Source organism: Anas platyrhynchos, chromosome 3, assembly GCF_047663525.1.
Source record: "Anas platyrhynchos isolate ZD024472 breed Pekin duck chromosome 3, IASCAAS_PekinDuck_T2T, whole genome shotgun sequence".
NCBI classification, from domain to species: Eukaryota; Metazoa; Chordata; class Aves; order Anseriformes; family Anatidae; genus Anas; species Anas platyrhynchos.
In genome coordinates, this window is record NC_092589.1 from 68,606,932 (window position 1) to 68,625,998 (window position 19,067).

The following is a 19,067-nucleotide window of genomic DNA, read 5'->3' on the forward strand; positions in this document are numbered from 1 at the left end:
CATGGATTATGAAGGGATTTCCCAGCAAATTATTTTCCCTGTTGCCTCGCTTCAAGTTTATTCCAGCACTCACATGCACTTTACTCAAAAATGTTTTCTGACTACAGCCTGAGTTTAGCTTCAAATGCTGTAACTTCCCTCAAAATTTCCTACATTGTAATTCCAAATCTGAGACCACTTTCACAGAAACCTCTGTCATATAGAGACAGTGGGGTATTCTGGAGGTTCTTTCTGGTAACGTGATTGTCACAGAGCTTTAAATTCTCTCCTGATCACACATTTTTAAACAATAAAGAGCTTTACTCAAAGTGGCTTTTAGAAAGTGGGATTTTATAAGTTGTATTTCATTTTTGTAGAAATAAATTTCTTCTGTTACCTTGTCTTGACCAGTAAATGTCTTTATTTATGCATTCACTTAAACATATAGAGAGGGTTCCTGTGCATTGTTTTCCTTCTCTGAAAATATTTTGTACTGTACTTGGCTACACTGTGAGATGCATCAAGTGTACAAATTGATTTCTAAAAATAAATAAATACAAATTCATCATCAATATATTTGAGGGAGGAAAAATGAACCAAAGGGAGACATTATTAGAAAGTCAGGATGATGAAGGTGACTTTGCTATTCTGGCTATTACACCTGGGATAATGCCTTTCAGTTTTGCATGGGATTTCAGCATAATTCCAAGCAAGCAGGCCTTGCACATCCAAATACTGAGATCACTAAATAGGTTGCTATATTTAAGTTGGAACACTTTTGCTTCTAATTAGAAACTCTTTTACTAAAGCACTCAGTGCTCCAGAAGTCAGGCTAATGTAACCTGAGCTGAGCTGGCAGCCCAAGGAGAGCAAAATCCTCTTTGTTGTAGTGTTATAACAGTTACTCTGAACATAAAAAGTTCCTGATGTTAAATTGTTTGTAGTTCTTGTGGGCAAATGTTAAGCATTCAAGGTCTTTCTCCTTCTTGTTTAAAAGATGGAAGTTTAGACTCTTTAGGTGCTAAGGATCAATTAACTCGTTCATCTGTAGGAGTAAATTTTGATTTCTGAGTTAATTGATGCCCACTATGCTGGCATTTCTCTTGTTCTGGGGGAGTGTTGCATTGTGTCAGATTGTCTGTGCAGCGCACATCCACCATATGGCAGGTATGTGGCCATCCAGCTTGGGGAGGACATGTGTCCCTGGGCAGGCAAGTGTTTTAACAAGTGTCACCCAGCATGGACCCAGCACCGCATCTGGCTATTGAAGCCCTTCTCCAGCGCACAGCATTCCTGTGCAAACCAGAGCAGGTCCAACCTCACTGGTGTCTCTGACTTAGTCTCCTGGTCATGCCAGGCGCAGGTTCTGTGGCCGTCTTCACTGTGTCATCTTCCTTCAGTAGTCCGTGGCACCCCCTACCCACTGTAACTTTGTGCAGTGGAAAACTGCTTGTGCTGATTTGTTTCTTTTTACAGCACTAAAGAAACACCAGAGATGCTTTGTTGTGCTGAGATGTCATTTAGTGGGAATTGCAATGCGTTTTCCAACACTTTGTTTCTTCTTAACTTCCAGATTTTCCGAAAGAAGGCAGTGGAGCTTGGAGAGAAATTGCTACCTGCTTTCAACACTCCCACTGGGATACCGTGGGCATTGCTTAATATTAAGAGGTAAAACAACTTATTTTTGGTGACTACAACATATAAAATAGTTGTGGTGAAAATTCCTTTCCACAGAACTATTACAATTTCCTCACAGTTTTAGTCTTTCCAACTAGGTAAAAGCTGACGTAAGATCCTTTCTTCTATAGCTTAAATGAAGAAATATAAGTAGGTATATATTGCGCACACAAGAATGCATGTAGAAATAACATTTATTCACCTCAGAACTAACTGCTTACTTGTCAGTTAGTACATGTATGTTGCTCATCGCTTTCCTCAAAGTCCTCCATTTGTTTTAGTGTTGTTATATGTACAGTAGTTGCAAAAGGACACGCGCTACTTTGAAAGGGTACAGTGTCCAGCTGTTTCCACTCTAAACCCAAATGCAGTGTCAGTGTGTCCTTTGGCAGTATATCAAGAAGCAAGAGTAATATCTGCTACAAGTGACATATTGGTCCGCATCCTCTCCTAAGGAGTGCATATTCATGTTTTTGCATATTCATAAGGACACATCAGCTTTCATAATACTGCAAATAAACCCCAGTATCACCCATCACAAGAATGAGAAGTACTGCTTGTCGGGGAGAATCAAGGATAATTTCACTCTGCATGTGTGGGAGTCATCTCTTTTGTTGGTGGTGGTTGGCTGTGCTATTCTCACCTTGACAATCAGCATCTTCCCCCGTTCTCTGCTCAATATGTATTCATGGATATGCCTTTTTCCCAGTCTGGGACGTGTGTTGGCATGCTTGCTTGGTTGGCTGTGCATGTTTGAGGATTCCCATTAAGCTGCTGAGAGACAGTTCTACAGAAGTCGCTGGCATCTGAGTTTGGACAGGCTTATCTTCCACCCTCCCTTCAAACAGAAATGAGGCAAGAGGCAGTGGACAAACATCATGTGTGTGTGCGGGGTGCAGGAGGGAGTTAGTTCCTCGCAGACTTTCAAATCGCTGAAGGGACTGCTTGACTGGTGCCTGGTGATGGTCCTTGTGCTTCGAGTAGTTACTTACATGCATGTTAATGATTTATTCTCAAAAGCTTTTAATGAGTTCTGTAGAAGTTAGTTGTACAATGGCTTGAGGTTTTGTGTTTATTTGTTAAGCTGTTACAAAAGATTCTGAGTACAAAATCCTGCATATATTTCTAACTGCAGCACAACAGTACCGTACACTACATGGCGTATTTAAATAGTAAAGTTTTCAGGCTAAAAATTTGTCTTAAATGTAGCCCTTATCTACTAAATATCTCTTTTTTTTTTCTTTTTTCTTTTTCTCAAACAGTTCCAATTTTGTAGGGTCTTTATGGGTTTGTTCCTAGCTTCTCACAACAAAAGCTGTGGCACATTGTAAAAGCTGACCACAAGCAATGTGAGGTGGTGATAAAAATAAAATAAAAAAATAATGGGGGATTCTTTGCTTATCTGTAACCAAAGTGGAAGGGGATGCATGCCAAGATAACTTCCCTGTGATATGGCAGCAAGTGTTACATTCAGTACTGTGTTCTTGGTTATTCATTCTGAATCCTGAATTCTGAGCATCTGTCTCGATTTGACCTTCAATAGATGACTCTTCCATAATACCACGCGTAAACAAATATGCTGGCATCCAAGCTTAGGAAGTGCTAAGCCATTGAAGCATGAATATATTATGGATCTAATATGCCTCATTTCTGATTAGTATTTTATTTGATTTTATTTTGATTTATGCTTCAAATTGGAGAACACTGACAATAGATTGTGGGTGTCAGTGGTTATTTTTAAATGACTATTTTTGGATTAGCAGATGAGCTGGCTATTTGTTTCACTATGCAAATGTTCTTCACAAAATAGTTTATTTTCTCCACTCATCCTGTAGTATGACAGACCTGCTCTCTCCTTGACTGCCTCTGTGTAAACATATATATGTGTTTTTGTCGTGTGTGTCCTAGCATATACTAAAGGCATCTACCTGAAGTCTTACCATCTTTCTCTTTTCAATTGTTTTTCTTCATCCTTCTCCTTTCCTCATGACTTAAAAGCCATGGGACATTTGCTTTTTATTTGTGGAACCTGAATTTTCAAACATATTAAATGTTTATTGTACTTATTCTACAGCTAAAATTATTAGTCAATTTCTTGAGTGTGTTTCTATATAAAACTTCCTTTTGTCTATGAAGTACATTTTAAGTAATGAGGTTGGTAGTTTGTAGTGGGGTTTCCTTTTCTTTCTTTCTATATATTTCAGCTGCATTTCCATGCTTTTAATGTTCTTGATATTGCTCTGTATCTTCAGCATCTGATTTTCACTTCTGCTAATACTGCTAAATTTAAAGTTCCCTTTTTGGCTCACATGCTACTTTCAGTAACTAGTGTTACATCATACTTGATGATTCTGAGCTGAGAGCACTGGTACAAACAGAGGCTGCAGAGGGAGAATGAATACAAATCTGTGGTGGCTTGATGGAGGGATCTCAGTTCTTATTACATGGATTCTTATATTTTCTTAATATATAGATAAGTGCTTCTTGGGATTGGGAGGACAAGCTGGCAAAGAGAGTTTTTAAAATTTATTTATTTATTTATTCCCCTCACCTGAATAATTTATTTAGCTATTTTGTCTTCAGAGCTTCTAAAACAGCAGCTGTAACAGCTTTTTAAAATACAATTACTTCTTAGTCCTTTATTTTTGTTCTCAGTGAGCCATGACAAACTGGCTTCTTCATGCTAAAATTTTCATTTCTCTTTTTCTTAAGCTTCAAGTAATTTATGACTGAGCAATCAGATTGCTTAGGTATTTCTCTCACATGCCTCTGAGATTTATAGAAATAAAAGTCTTGAATTAAAACTCCCTTAGATAGTGAGTTAAGTAATCTTAAGAAATACCCAGCTTGCATCATGTTCTCAGTGTTAGGTAACCTTTTTAATAGGTCTACCTATTTTTACCCCTAAAATTATCAAAAAGGAAACTGGGACTTGGGTTTATTGTTAGACTATTGGATCAGTCAAGAAAAAAAAAAATTATCAGAATAAGATCCTGTACCATATTTTGTCTCTTTTGGATGGAAATTGTCTTTCTGTATCACTTTTTTCTTTTCCTTTTGAAAGTAAACCTGTATCTTTTTTTCAGTCCCTGTTAATTCCAATAAGATCCTATTACTGCTTTATAATAAACAACCAAGGAGCATTCTTATATGAAAGAACATTGTTTCCATATAATGTTTGTTCTCCATGCATACCACCTGGATCATTATTTTAAGGTTATCAATTGTCCGTCCCTCATGAGCCACTATGCAGCAGTACTGTTAGTCACTGGGTTGACTTGCTTTTTATGTAGAATTAATCTGTTATATAACCTTCCAGTGCATCTGAAACTTTGAAAAATAGATATGCTTTCCCTTTGTGAAAAAAAAGTTTTTGACTGGGCTATTTTTTTTATTTCTTATTTATTTATTACTTCTGGAATTGCATCTTTGGACCTCCAGCTTGCTTGCAAGTGTTGTTGTGGCTGTGGGAATACTGTGCTTCTCACTCGGTGATTGATTTCAGCACTAATGGGTACAGGGACTGTCAGAAGTCCTGTCTAGAAGGAAACACCATGAGGTATGGATAGAGTAGTACAGAGCAGGGATGCTTAATGGAAATCAAAAGGGAGGAGTTTGAAACAGATTTCATTAATGTGTATTGAAGTTAAACCTCAGGAAGTGATAAGATGTACTTGACATAAACATAAAATGCTTACTGTGTCTGATGTCAGCCAAGGATTCTTTGCCTTTTACACTTTAGCACTGATTATACATCAACAGTGGACCTGAGCTGCATTCAATATTACATATTTTGCAAAGTGAGGTAGCAGAGGACTTGCTAAATTGTTCGAACGAAGTAGTTAGTTAACTCAGTTGCAGGTAATCAAGGATGGAAGAGAGAAAACTACAGTATTTATGCTATTGGGATGTGGCCAGTATGTTTCATGTTTTTAAAACAAGCTGCTCTAGATTTTTTTTAGGTTTGTTTGTTTGTTTAACCACATTTCGTACAGAACATTAAGTTAAGCCACAGACCTGGCCAAGCCTCCATGGCTGAATGAAAGTTTCACAAAGCTACAGACACCCCTGGGAGCCTCCTCCTGGGTTCTGAGCAAGATGTACCCATGGCACAGCTTCACAAACGATCCTCCTTTTTCCTTCCACCTTGTTTAAAGAAAAAGAAAATACCCCCTTTGTTTTTTGTATCAGTTTATGTTTCTAAAGCAACTCCTTCTGCACTGACCTTGGAATCTGCAGGGCTGGTTCTCCCACACTTTCTCACTCCCCATTCCCAGCTGCTGTTGCACAGCAGTTTTTGTTGTTGTTGTTGTTGTTTGTTTTGTTTTGTGTTTTTGTTGTTTTTTTCCCCATGCTTAAATTTGCTCTCACAGGGTGCAAACAACATCACTTATTGGCTTGGTTCTGGGTGGGCAGTGGCGGGTCCCTTTGGATCCACAGGGCAGCTGCTGGATTCTTGTTTTAGAGGCCATCCTTGCAGCCCCCTGCTACCAAAACCTTGCCACGTAAACCCAATACACTAAATCAGTTCAGGAATAGAAATTGCCCTTCAAAATCTCTTTAGTGTCCTGTCCCATTAGGAAAACTCTTAAATTTCCTTAAGAGAAGATGCAGATTTAGTGTGTAACAGAGTGGTTCTCTTAGAGTTCTGGGACTTCCTCCAAAATGTCATAATCAATGCACTTAGCGTTAGATTCCTTGTATTTATAAAGGAATCTTAATGCATTCAGAAAGCTTGAAATACGAAGAAAGGATCCAAACATGTAAATTCAGTAAATTTTTTGGAAAGCTTAATTCCCCCACTTACTTTATCAGAAATGCCTAAAATGTGACTCTTGCATGATATTGCAAAATTTTCCTAAACATCAAGTTGTCCATATGATACTATGTTCTTTAACAGAGTTAGTGACTCATGCTTTCACTTGTCATAGTGACTCAACAAGCTTGTTGAGGGGAGAGGAGAGGAGAGGAGATTCAGTCAGAATGGCTGATTTAAATTTTCTGCCATGCACTATTAAGTCTAGTGTCTAAATTATTAAAAAAGGGGGGCTACAGAGCTAAATGAAGGTTATTCTTCAAATTTGACTATCATTGGCAAAAAATAAATCTGTGTTTTAAAGGGTTTGTAATTAGGAAAGGTTTACATTATCTGCACAGTTTGTCATTGCAGGGCTATGTAGAGGGACTATTTAGGTAGAATCTTTAATTTTCTCTCTTCTTTCTACCCTGGGCATAATTTTAGAGGAAGGAATCTGTGCTGTCTTAGAAAAGAAAACTAAAAGTAGTCTTGTAGTAGTCTGCATGCTTAACAAAGACTTTGTGTGTGTGGTTTTGGCAAATGTTCCACTGATGTAATAAATTAAAGTGGTAACAGTAATAAATATGATTTGGATATTGGGTTAAACACTGAGATTTCCACTGTGTTAACACCCACCGATTGAAACCAGGCTTTTTCCTTCAGACATTTGGATCACAGTGTGGATTTGTATTAGCACTGAATGTAAAAAGATAAATCCTAGCTGAACTTCACCTATGTAAAAATATTTGTGTGGCATTAAAAATATGTTTGGGGATTGAATGATTTACCTAGAGATACTGATCTCTAAAATCTCCATTGGCTACAGAAGACTTCAGACAAATAATTAAAAAATAATTTTTTGAGTTAAGGGAAAAAAATCCATTCTATTTCATAAGTAACCACTGAAAAGATGACTTCAGCAAAGTCTACATCTTTTCAGCACTACTGTTTTAAGTGCTGGTTAACCTACTGATTCATAAACAACTTCAGAGTTCTTGAGTCAGTTCTGGATGCATTATAAACCTGAAAGATAGTTTTGCATTTGGGCTGTTCTGGTATCACCATGTTACAAGCCATCTCATTAGCAATTTCATTGTTTTAGAACATCTTGGAATATCACGGTAAGGAAATTGCTTGCCTTGTCTTTGTCTTATTTGAAATAAGTAGCCAGTTCTGCATTAAATCACTTGTGCCTTATATTCAGCAAAAATCAAATAACTATTCTAAAATCATAATTAACTGGGGAAAAAAAAAAATAAAAATCCCCTTTTCCTTTGAGTTTCCATGATAATTCTTTCATAATCATACATGAAAATAAGTAAGTTGGTCTGCGAGTGTTATTAAAATTTGCATTATTTATAAATCTCAGTACAGTTTTGGGGGTAGATATTTTGGACGTGTGATGGTGTCTGATTTGCCACTGAGCAGCGCAAGAATATGAAGTTATAAAAATATTCATGAGACTTCAAGCAACTTAGCTGTGAGGGGAAAAAAAGAACCAAGAAAAACACTTTTTGGTGATATCCTGTAAGGTTAAGCTGTATTATTCAAACAGCAGTTCCAATTCAATATTGTAACGCTGAATTTATGTGGGAGGCTGCCCTCTGGCAATTGCACAGGAAGGATTTGGGACCTATTGTTGCTACTGCAAAGTATCTTTTTCAGTTCCAGTGCTTTCTTATAGCCAAAGGAAAGAGAGTCTCATCCAGAATCTAGGTTTAAACACTAACTCTTTCCCTACAGTTTACCAGGGCACTGTGAAATAAGTATGGATAGTAACAGGTTTGTAATTATCATACTACTGATCTGTGTAAAACCCTGTGCAAGTACTAGTAATGTGATTCCTCAGCACTGAATGTGTGATTGCAAACACTTCAGAGATCTCTGTGGTGATAATAAGAGATAATGTTGATTTTTATAAAACAGAAAAACAGAACTAAGCTGGTGACAGTCCCACAGAAGCCAGCGCATTACAGGAGGATATTGGTCTTCACTTGATGGTTTTTGCCCCCTCCACAGCAGACACTCCCTTCATGGTATCGAAACCTTACACAGCTATCACAATTTTTTACCTTCATGGTGCTTTGGGAGTGGGAAACTGTTTTTTTGTTTATTATTTGTGGAAAGGGTAGGGAAGTTTTCTGTGCTGGAAAGGGAGAGGGATGTGAGTCCGGACAAGCAGGTTGCACTGTTTTATGTTTTGCTTTAGAAGAAATCAGAAGTCAGAAGTTCACCCTGAGCACTTAGGGCATGTACCAAGGGGTGTCATGTCATGTACCAGCCAGGTACATTAAGTTTTCTACTCGTCTAGCTGTAAATTAACCAGGCCCTGGTTGAAACATGTGGGGGCATAAGGATGTATTGGTGCAGAACATGATAAAGATTTATCAGATCCTCAGTTTGTTTCCTGATAGTTAAAACCACTTTTGTTCCCCAAAGAAATCTGCTTGCAAGTCTTTGAAATGGCATTTATTGAAAATAGGGTTTTATAAATCAGTACAAAGATGCTGGTGTTGGTTGTGTTTTTGCTTTAGCTGAATAACTGCTGCTGTCTCCTTGATACTGTGGAGATAATTGGAAGTCACCTGCATGAGGTACTTCTGCGCTGTCTAGGAGAAACAAGGGAGTCCTCAAGTCTCTGTGGTAGTTCTGAGTTGCCAGATGTATTTGAAAGTTGCAGCTGAACATGAAAATGCAGAGTACAAGACCCAGCTGAAGTACATTTTGTATTTTTAGCTGGAATTGCTTTAATACGACTACCTGGACAAATTCTCAAATTGAGCAGGTCATTCTTAAAAATATTAATTTCAAAATGGAAAAGATTTTGTGTTTTTTTTGTTGTTCATATATTTTTGTGTGTGTGTTCTTTTTGTGTGTTTTGCGTGCTCTTTTTTTTTCCTCCTCTGGTTTAAGCATCTTTGTGATGTGGTGGATAATGAGACCTGAGAGTTACCAAGCCTTATACTTTGACAGTCTGACTAAATTGTTGGCAATACCATGCATAAGAGTATAATACCTATTCAGCACTACAAGACTGGAGGAACAAGATTTTTTCCTAGCATCAAATGTAAGGACTGTTTTAGATGCTAAAACAAGCACTAATTTAAATAGGTGACTAATGTTTATAGTTACTCTACAATATTCTAATTGTCCTAAAACGGTGAGTGTGAAGACGAGTTGCTAACTACATTTTTTCAGAAAACATTACTGAGAAGAGATTCTGCTACCCTCTTTACAGAAGGCTACATTATTTTCCTCATTACAAAGATATTAGTCACTTCAATACTTCTTACATTATCCTTTAAAATATCTTTAATGCATACATATGTACATACATGCACATGTATACATAAAGCTAAATCTTTATTCATGATTATATGGTTCCTCAGTCCTGCTGATACAAGAGGATCTCTCCTCGACCTCCTCCCAAGCTATTACCTCCCAGGTGGATGGCAGAAACCTACCTTTTACTGATGCAGGTCTATGTAACTGATGTAGTTCAGAACTATTTCACTTATCTTTATCTTAAATTCAAACTTCTCTTTCTAGTACTTTGTAATCCTATTAACACTCCAAAACTTGAATTTTGTGTTTTTCAGTTTTCTTATACCAATGCTGACTTTATCATTTCAGTTTTATTATACCCATGTGGTGTTTTGTATGCCGCTTTTATAAACATGTTTACTTCTAAGCTGACTAGTCATAACTGCTTATGATATCTTTTGTTCTTCTGAAATTCATGGCATATCTGTTTTCATGGATACATCAGATGTTCTTTCAGCTCAGTTTTCCATTTAATACTTTAAAGTGAACTTACAATAACAAATCAGCATACTGTAGGATATCTTTTCTTCTAGAAATCAATCAATTGCATCAGTAATGAGAACGTTCATGCAGACAGATTTTAGAATTTTTAGAGCTTTAGAATTTTATTTTATTTACAGAAACTAAAGTTTATTATTTGTTATTTTTTAGGTGTAGCATTTGAGGAGGTTTAGGGAGTTTCCTTTCTTTTCAGGAATCTTACAATGATTGAAGGATTATTGGCTTCTTTGCTTCCAATTCCAGTGATTCCAGCTATGTGCTTGTTAGTTGGATTTCCTCAGGTTTTGTGACCAGCTTCATATATCCAGCTGAGTACAGAACATGTCCTAGCTCTTAAATAATAACATGAGCTTTAAACTAGAGGATGGGGCCAAACTCTTCTCAGTAATGGCCACTGATAGGACAAGGGGTAATGGGTATAAATTGAACCACAGGAGGTTTCATCAGTGTATGAGGAAGAACTTTTTTACAGTTCAGGTGACTGGAACAGGTTGCCTAGACAAGCTGTGGAGTCCCCTTCTTTGGAGACACTCAAAACCCACCTGGATGCCATCCTGTGTAACATGCTCTAGGTGACCCTGCTTGACTAGAGGTCCATCTCTGGAGGTCCCTTCCAACCTCAGCCATTCTGTGATTCTGTGAAATACAGATAACTGCAATGATGTGCTTCTTTCAGTTGTCTCAGTGTTCGTCAGTGTAATTGTGCCATTCTTGTTTGCTACTTACAATGCTTCTTTAGCATCCTGAACTTCTTTGAATCCTGAATCTGAGTTGCAAGTGGCTGTTTGTAGCATGAGTTTTTTATAAGTTTCTGAGATCATCCAATGCCTTTTAGTTGTATGTTTTCAGTAAATCAGTAACTAATTCAATCCATTGTTAATCCCGTTCTAATTTATGGATTCTCTAACCCTGCTGTTCCTCTTCCATGCTTGCTGCTTTCTTCTAATCCGAGCCCTTGTTATTTTGGAGGAGAAGCACACCAGTGGTGATTTTCTGCTCCAACTGTTTCTTCTACTGAACTGTGATTCTGCAGTTGTCCAATCCTATATAATATATATATAATATAGTCATGTACTTCTATATGTATTATGAAAATTTGGGAGAAAGAAGATTTTTTAAAGGAAAAAAAAAAAAAAAGGTTTGTACTTGGCTTTGCTGCTGAAGTTTGTGTAGGCTTAAAAATGTCTTTTCTTATCTCCACGTTCCCTCAAATGTTCCTGGGCAGCCATGATGTTATAATTCCAGTAATGCTGCATCTATTCTTGAATTTTAGAAAGTTGAGCAGAAAGGAAGTGAAAAGAAATAATTTTTAAGCAGCAATGAGGTTGGAGAAATAAAAAACTTTAAGGCATAAATGGAACATGAAAAAAGTCACATCCATTTTACTCTTCCTTTTTTTCAGAAGAGAACACTTGAATTCTCTTTATGTTTTGTAAAAACAACTTTTGATACTAATATGGATACAGGCACAGGAAAATGTCTGCTGTTTGAACTCTGCATTAATTAGCTTTGTGTTATTTTTAACTGAACGCTCTTGATCAAAACTATACTCTATATCTCTATAAAGTCTCTTTCCCTACATAGTTCTTATAAACCTTGCAGCTTGTGCTCTGTGAAGGCCAGACAGGTATGGAGCACTTTTAATGGTTTCTAATGACAAAGTTAACTGATAAAAAAATGCCTTATTTACAACTATATTTTAATCATTAAAAGTCTCAGCAGTGAGTTATTTCAAGCAATGCAGCTACAAACAAAACCTCTTTTATAATTGAAAATACATCTGAATTTTGTCATTAGAAAATTCTTTAAAAGATTTTTTAAGGCTCTGGAGGTTTTTTTTTACTTTACTATATTAAGTCAAATTATAATTTATAATTTATTTGCCTTATTACAACACTTCATTAAAATGTCAGAAGATACAGCTTCTAGCCGGGGTACTACACCAAAAGCTGTGCAAGCGGAGCTTTTCACATATGGAAATAGCTATAGCAGTTCTGTTCTGCAGCGTGATTTAACAAAGATTGATTGCAATCTGTTTTTATTAACTCAAGGAAGAAAAGCAGTACAGTGATATTAAGAAAATTAATTATAACTTTCTAATCTGGTAATTAATGTGCAGCTGGGCATGAGTGCAGTTAGTGGAATTCAGTGATTTGGCAGTCCTGACAAATTATCATAATCTGTTTTAAGGTAGACAACTGTTTTTTAATCTTTGCTCAATTTTTTTTTTTTTCCATTTCAGTATGGTTTTCACAATTTAGATGTTAGATATGGCTTTTCACTATAATAATGTGAAGTGAAGTTGAGCAGTATTTTTTAGAACACTCTTTTATTCATTTCCAGTGTTGCACTGAAGTTTCTTGTGAAGTCGTTGTATGAGACAGCGATTACTGGTAATTGACCTGCATATGTTGAATAATCTTAAAAAGCTACCGAGAATTTAATGTACCTTGTAAATTGAGAAGCTTCCAATTAAATAGAGTTCTTAGGATAATCACTTTCAAAACTAATCAAGTAATATAACGATGTTACTGAAACTCTTATTGACTTAATTGTGACAAATTAATAAACCTAACCGATGCAATTACTATAATGGTTATATTAGTTTGCATTTTTCGTAACCTATCCATACATGTTTTTCAAAAACACAAAAGGAAAATAGAAATTACCTCGCTGTATTGTAGTAGCATGACAAGGTGACTTGAGTGGGGGAGTGTTTGTGCCCTTCTTGCCTTCCTTATGAGGTATGAAGGTTATTGTGAATCACCCCATGCTCAGTGCCTCTTCTCTATTAGGAAATCAAGTGCTACTGAACAAAAATTAGAACTAGGACCCAAGCAGTGGAACTGATAAGAGAAAATGTTAAGAGCAAATGCTTAAGAGCAGTCTGACTGGTTTTGGCATTATCAGATTTGATCTCCTAAAATTCACTGCAGAGCAAAATATTGTAATCTTGCCAATAATGTTTATCTTTAGTAGTGAAGTCCAGAAGATCCTCCAGAAGAAAATTCAGTCCTATATAAATGCCTCCAGGCTTTTTGTAACTATGTGCTTTTTTTTTTCCTCATAATAAAGGTATGCAGTGTTAACCCTGATACATGAATCTTTCTGTTCTATTTCAGTAGATTGGCCTTTATCGTCTTTTTCCTTTTTTTCCTTTTTCTCCTGATTATTGATCAGTTTCACCTACAAATAACTTTGAAAGTTGATACTCTTCTATGTCTGAGTTTCTGACATGATGACCATCATGATACTCATATTGAGAAAGATACTGTAAGACATGCTGAATTCTTCTGCAAGGAGAAATAAGGATTATTAAAGAACCTGTATCTGCTGAGATTGTTCTGGATATTCTCTTCTATTTTACATTGAGTTGTTACTAGAAATATCTTGTGCACATTCATACTAATCGTATGGCATTATCACATCAGTGTTGTGGGTAGGTGAGACAGACTCTTGTGAGCATGCCTCTTGCTGCAAGGAGCCTTCCTCTGTTAGGATGATCATCAAGTACTGTGTAGGCTGAATCTGTGCTATTTATTTCTCTAATGTTGCCATATAATTTGGAATCACTGTAGTAGGGAGCTAATGCCTGGCATTAGTCAACCATAAGAATGAGTGGTCCAACAAGCAAGACTTCCCATCTCATGTTCTTCTCTGACCTGTAACTCAGCATGGGCTGACTTGTGGAACTCACAACTGTTTCTTTGTGTTGTGGATAACTAACAGTCTTACTTTTTACTCCAGCCCAGGAGTACCAGACTACTCTTTATTTCAGTGGGCTGGTGAGGAGTACCATCAAGGCATTGGTTTAGGTAGATGAACCTAGCTGACATCCAAAATATGTGGTATCTCCTGTGTTCTCACTGTAATCTCACATTAAAAATAGAGCAGCTTTGTGTTTACTGCTTTTTGATGACCAGACCTTCCTCACTTTTGTAGACCATGACCTGATTTGACCTGGCTTGGAGAAATGGTATAATTGAATGTCATTTTTAAAGACGTACCAGAATAGTTGGTTTGCTCTATATTAAACAATCCACTGCCCACCAACAAACTGTAATAAAATCCTAGCAGTAAATGTGAAAGACACATGAATGCTATTGTAAGAATCAAGATAGCAGAGGGTAAAGACAAAATAAGACTTGTACAACTGTGGATTAGTTTGAGAGCTATTGAGAAGGAAATTAAGAGAGGCTAGTGAGCCAGCTAAGCAGTTTGTTCCAGAAATTTGCTTTCATTGGTTTAAATTTCACGTTAAAATTACATTTTTATTGTTACAACACTGACACATCTTTACGAGGAAGTTAATAGGAGGGAACAATCTTTCAGCAAATTAAATGAAAGGCTACTATTTCCAGCTGACATCTGTGAAACTGCTGCTACATTCCTTGCAGTAGTGCTTAGAGAAATAAATGAGCAAGTATTCATTATAATCGAGCTTTAATGGTAGCCATATGCTATATATCTTGTAATGGTGCTCGTGTTGTGTGGTTTCTGTGTAGTATAAAAAAAAATGAGTATGTCTGTCAAAGGCCCATTAATGTAAATGTCTTGATTCAATACTTAGCCTCAGTGAGGCTTGTGTGTTTTAAATATATCCCAGCAAGTTGCGGTTGCTGCTGCAAATCTGACAACAGTCTTTCTGGTTGACCTTTCAGATTGTCCATTTCATGTCATACTGCATGCTTTATAGATAATGAAATCTGTTGGGGCAAAGAAGATTTTAAGTGTTTCATTTGGGTTTTAATTATTTTCAAATTAATATTTTCTAAGAGAGAGTAGAATGCGTTGTTGTTCAGCAATGTTGTTTCACATCACTTCATGATATTCTACTGAGGTTGTATATAAACCATTTTCTCTGTTTTCTATATAGAAATCATTTTGTAAATTAATTGAATTTGCATAACTACGTTTTAGTCAGAATTGTTTTGAAAGCTTTTGACGTGCTTTTGAAGGATTAAATCTGGTTTGCTAGCCTCCAAGGTTTTCATGAGTGGTAAAAGTTTACAAGCTTGCTTTTGAGACTTTGGACAGTGCTTCAACACTGCTTCTTTTTCTCCACTTAATGAAGACTAAACAGTTCTTCTGAATGACACACCACCTGCTGTGATAATGCATACCTTAAAATTTAGAAGAGGACTCTGTATGGGCTTTACTTCTTTCCCTCTTCCAATGCACAGGGATGGGGTGCTCTAAGCATTTTTTACTACCATTTTTAAACAAATTTAATTCATTGAGGATTTGTAGTTTAGATTTCTAGTTCTTTATTACATGTTTTTTGAGGGGTTTCAGGAATGAAATAATCACAGAAGGTAAGGCAGAATCATGTAATTACTTTGTATGTTCTGATGTCAAACACATAAGCTACACCCAAGTTTTTCCATTTGGATATTTATCTAATTGTTACTTCAAGATCTCCATCATGGAAATTCCATGCTTTTCCAAGGATGCTTATTCCAGTGCTTCTGTGTCTTCTCTGTCTTATAAAATCTGTCCCTGTCTTTCTTGAAATATGGATGGTGTCCACTATTGGATGTAGTTCAAGAAAGACCTTTCCTGGGGTGAGTAAAACAGGCCCTTCAGAACCCTCTTTCCTCAGTTCATATTTAAGCTACTTCATTTGCCCCACAGCATGTCTTGTTTGCATTTCTACTTAACAGTCTTCTCTAAAACCTCCTTCTCCACACCTGCCACTCCAGGCTTTTGGGGATGCTTCTGCAGCAAAGTCCTCAGTAGGTTCATGAATTGTTCAGACCTCTTTTTCATACACATTTTTTTGAGTCAGCAAACAAGTTGTTCTTGTCTTCGCAGAGCAACTGATGATTCAGCCCACTGGTATAGGCTCAGCATCACTGAGGTTTGTTTCCCTCACTCAAGACCAGCAGAAAGTGTCGCTATCTTTTAAATATAAAGTTGGTGCTATTCTGCACAATGTCAATATCTGATCTCCTGATATGGGAGTCTTTGTATTTCAGTATCTTTTGAGCCTCTTTGAAGTAAACAACCACTTTGCTTTTTCCTCTTCTCCTTTAACAATCCTTTGTAATTGTATAACGTCTTTTTTGTTTTTTTTTTGAGGGGGGCAGGCAAATTGGTTTGTCATTAATCAGTCATATATTGAGTAAACATGCCTTACCTACTTCAGAGGATTACAAAGATCTATTGCTGTCCTCAGAGACAGAAGCTGTAGCAGAGGTCATTTCTTTGAGCTCACTTGTTCCAGAAGGGACAAGAGGTTGGCCTTTTATATTCCATCCTTGCATTCATCCACACATCAAAGACAATTCAGACTCTGGTTGCTGGCCCTTAAACATGCCCTTTGGAAAGAGACAAAGATGAGAAAGGGGAGCCATCTCCTCTTTCTGAGTTTACTTCGATCATTTGGGCAGGATGTTGCTCTCATACTTCCAAATTTGTCATACAATAAAAGTCAATAAATAAATTGCTTTGATAGATGAGAAAGGCTGTATTTTAAGGTACTCATAGGAAAATAGTTGCTTTTGATGGCTTATAAGCTCAAATGTTCTCTGTTACCCAAAAAGACAATATTGCACTTTTCCAAAATATTTATTTTGTCTGAAATTATCTTTCAACAGCATCACAAAGACTCATCAGTATGACATATCTGAGCAAAATATATTCCATTCCTGCTAAGGTCTTCATTTCAGCTTGAGGAATAAGTGTAGTACCTCTTGCAAGATAATTGTTGCAAGATGCTACATGCTATAATATTTCCTTTCAAAGATGGAAAGCAAAAAAGCAAAACAAAAATCCTTAAAAATAGAGATATTTGCACTGAAGCTATTAAAAGCAGTGAGAGATGACAAACAACATTTAAAACCTTTTACCAAATGTTTTGCTGGAAATGGGACTGAAACCTGATTTTCTTAAATGGTTTATAAAGCTATAGCAACATTTTCAACATGGGTAATGACATTGTGTGTAAGAACAAAAAAATACACATACTATCTCTAGCAGGATTCCAGAAATCTGTTTTCTAAGCTTTTAAATAGTAATCTTTTCATGCTGATTTCACTTCATCCTTTATTATCTTATTTTCATTGTACTGATTAAAATCCCATTACTCTTAAGCAAAGCTTATTTCACTACTTGATGCCAACCCCTTTATTATCAGATAATCTCATTTACAAAATCCTCCAGGAAATATTTTAAGTGTGGTCATGAGTATTAATGCATGGATTGTGATTATATTTTAAAGCAGTACTTTCAGAAGAAATGGTTGGTACTTCTCATTTTTCTGCTTTCACAGGCTAAAGTTGCTCCAGGGGTGTTTTAGGTTGGATATTAGGAAGAACTTCTTTACTGAGAGGGTTGTGACACATTGGAATGGGCTGCCCAGGGAAGTGGTGGAGTCACCATCCCTGGAGGTCTTTAAAAGACATTTAGATGTTGAATTTGGCGATATGGTTTAGTGGAGGACTTGTTAGTGTTAGGTCAGAGGTGGGACTCAATGACCTTGAAGTCTCTTCCAACTTAGACAATTCTGTTTTTCTGTGATTCTAAGTGCTGGAAAGGGGATCCAGGACAGTCAGGTTTTTTGCTTTGTATTCTGGTTTCTAGAATCCGAATGGTGTTAGTGAAAATGATTTATATAGTGATAGCAGTGGTTCAGACTGCATGAATTCACAGTGCAGGACTGTAATGTTTGCTCTTGTTTGCTATTCCTACTTAACTATAAAATTTACTGCTTTTTTTGCCCAGTCAATCTGAAACATCTTGTTACTTTTAAAGACTGTTTAGTCTGGACTGTGTATTTAGCTTGGTTACCTCTCTAATAGGATAAATAATTTCCATGTTTAATGTTCCTATTGAAATCCATTTTGTTATCCTCTTGTATCCCTCTCAACCCCTGCTTTCCATGCCCTGTATATTTGTGTTACCTGTTTTCTCAGCCTATTTTAACGGCAGTTATAGGATTTTAATGTTTGACCGTTGTCTGTTGCAACCACCAAGAGTTTTTCTGTTGGCTGTGAGTAAGGATCAAGCCCCTAGTGACTGACATCAGGAGAAACAAATGTTTATCTGATCCCAGAACAAATAGATTTATGTGACACGGCAATGTGTGGGTAAGAAGGAAGGAGAAGATTGAAGCGGACTGGAAGAAAGGGACATTTATCCTTTTCTTAAAGCATTTGTCAAAACAGATTACATCTTAGCAACCGGAGTCTGAAAAAGACTACTTCAGGTTTTTTATCCGGAAAAGCTGTCCCTCTCAGTGAACCAGAATGCCATTTCTGTAGTGTTTCATACCCCTGTCACAGAATCTGTGAAAGCAGACACTGAAGAGAGAGGTATCCCCCGACAGCAGTGGTGTCTCTGTGTTGTGCATGCTGAGACCAATATATATCTGTAAATGCATGTGCAAGTGTGATCTATGGCATTTGGAAGTTAATGTTTTATCATATGAATATCACAGCTGCAAGTTTTGCTGTCTGGCATCTGAAACTGCTGTAGCTACAATAGCTGTATTAAAAGGAGTAATATTGGCTTGTCAGACAGATTGTCTTTGGCAAAGAATCCTTCACATGAACAGTAGCTACAAAACTACTTAAAACAAACCTTTGCAACTTGTCAGCCAATTATTTGTAATAATGAGGCCATGCAGTTAGCGTAGTGATTGTGATTCTCCATTGAAACATTTAATGGTGCCACATACAATATCAAGAATAATAAATGTGAATAAATGTCTCGAAAGACAGAAGTCTAACTGGAACTGAAAGGGCTCTGAGTACACTTAAAATATTTTCTGGAAGATGAAGCTAAT

At 36.7% G+C, this 19,067-nt stretch overlaps 1 protein-coding gene across 1 annotated transcript in view; it reads left to right on the forward strand.

Moving 5' to 3' along the window:
- MAN1A1 (mannosidase alpha class 1A member 1) overlaps nt 1-19,067 on the forward strand; it is a 138,894-nt gene that overhangs the window by 80,894 nt on the left and 38,933 nt on the right. The window contains exon 5 of the mRNA XM_038176451.2: nt 1,553-1,647. Coding sequence (XP_038032379.2) covers nt 1,553-1,647 — 95 coding nt within the window. The remainder of the gene's footprint in view (nt 1-1,552; nt 1,648-19,067) is intronic.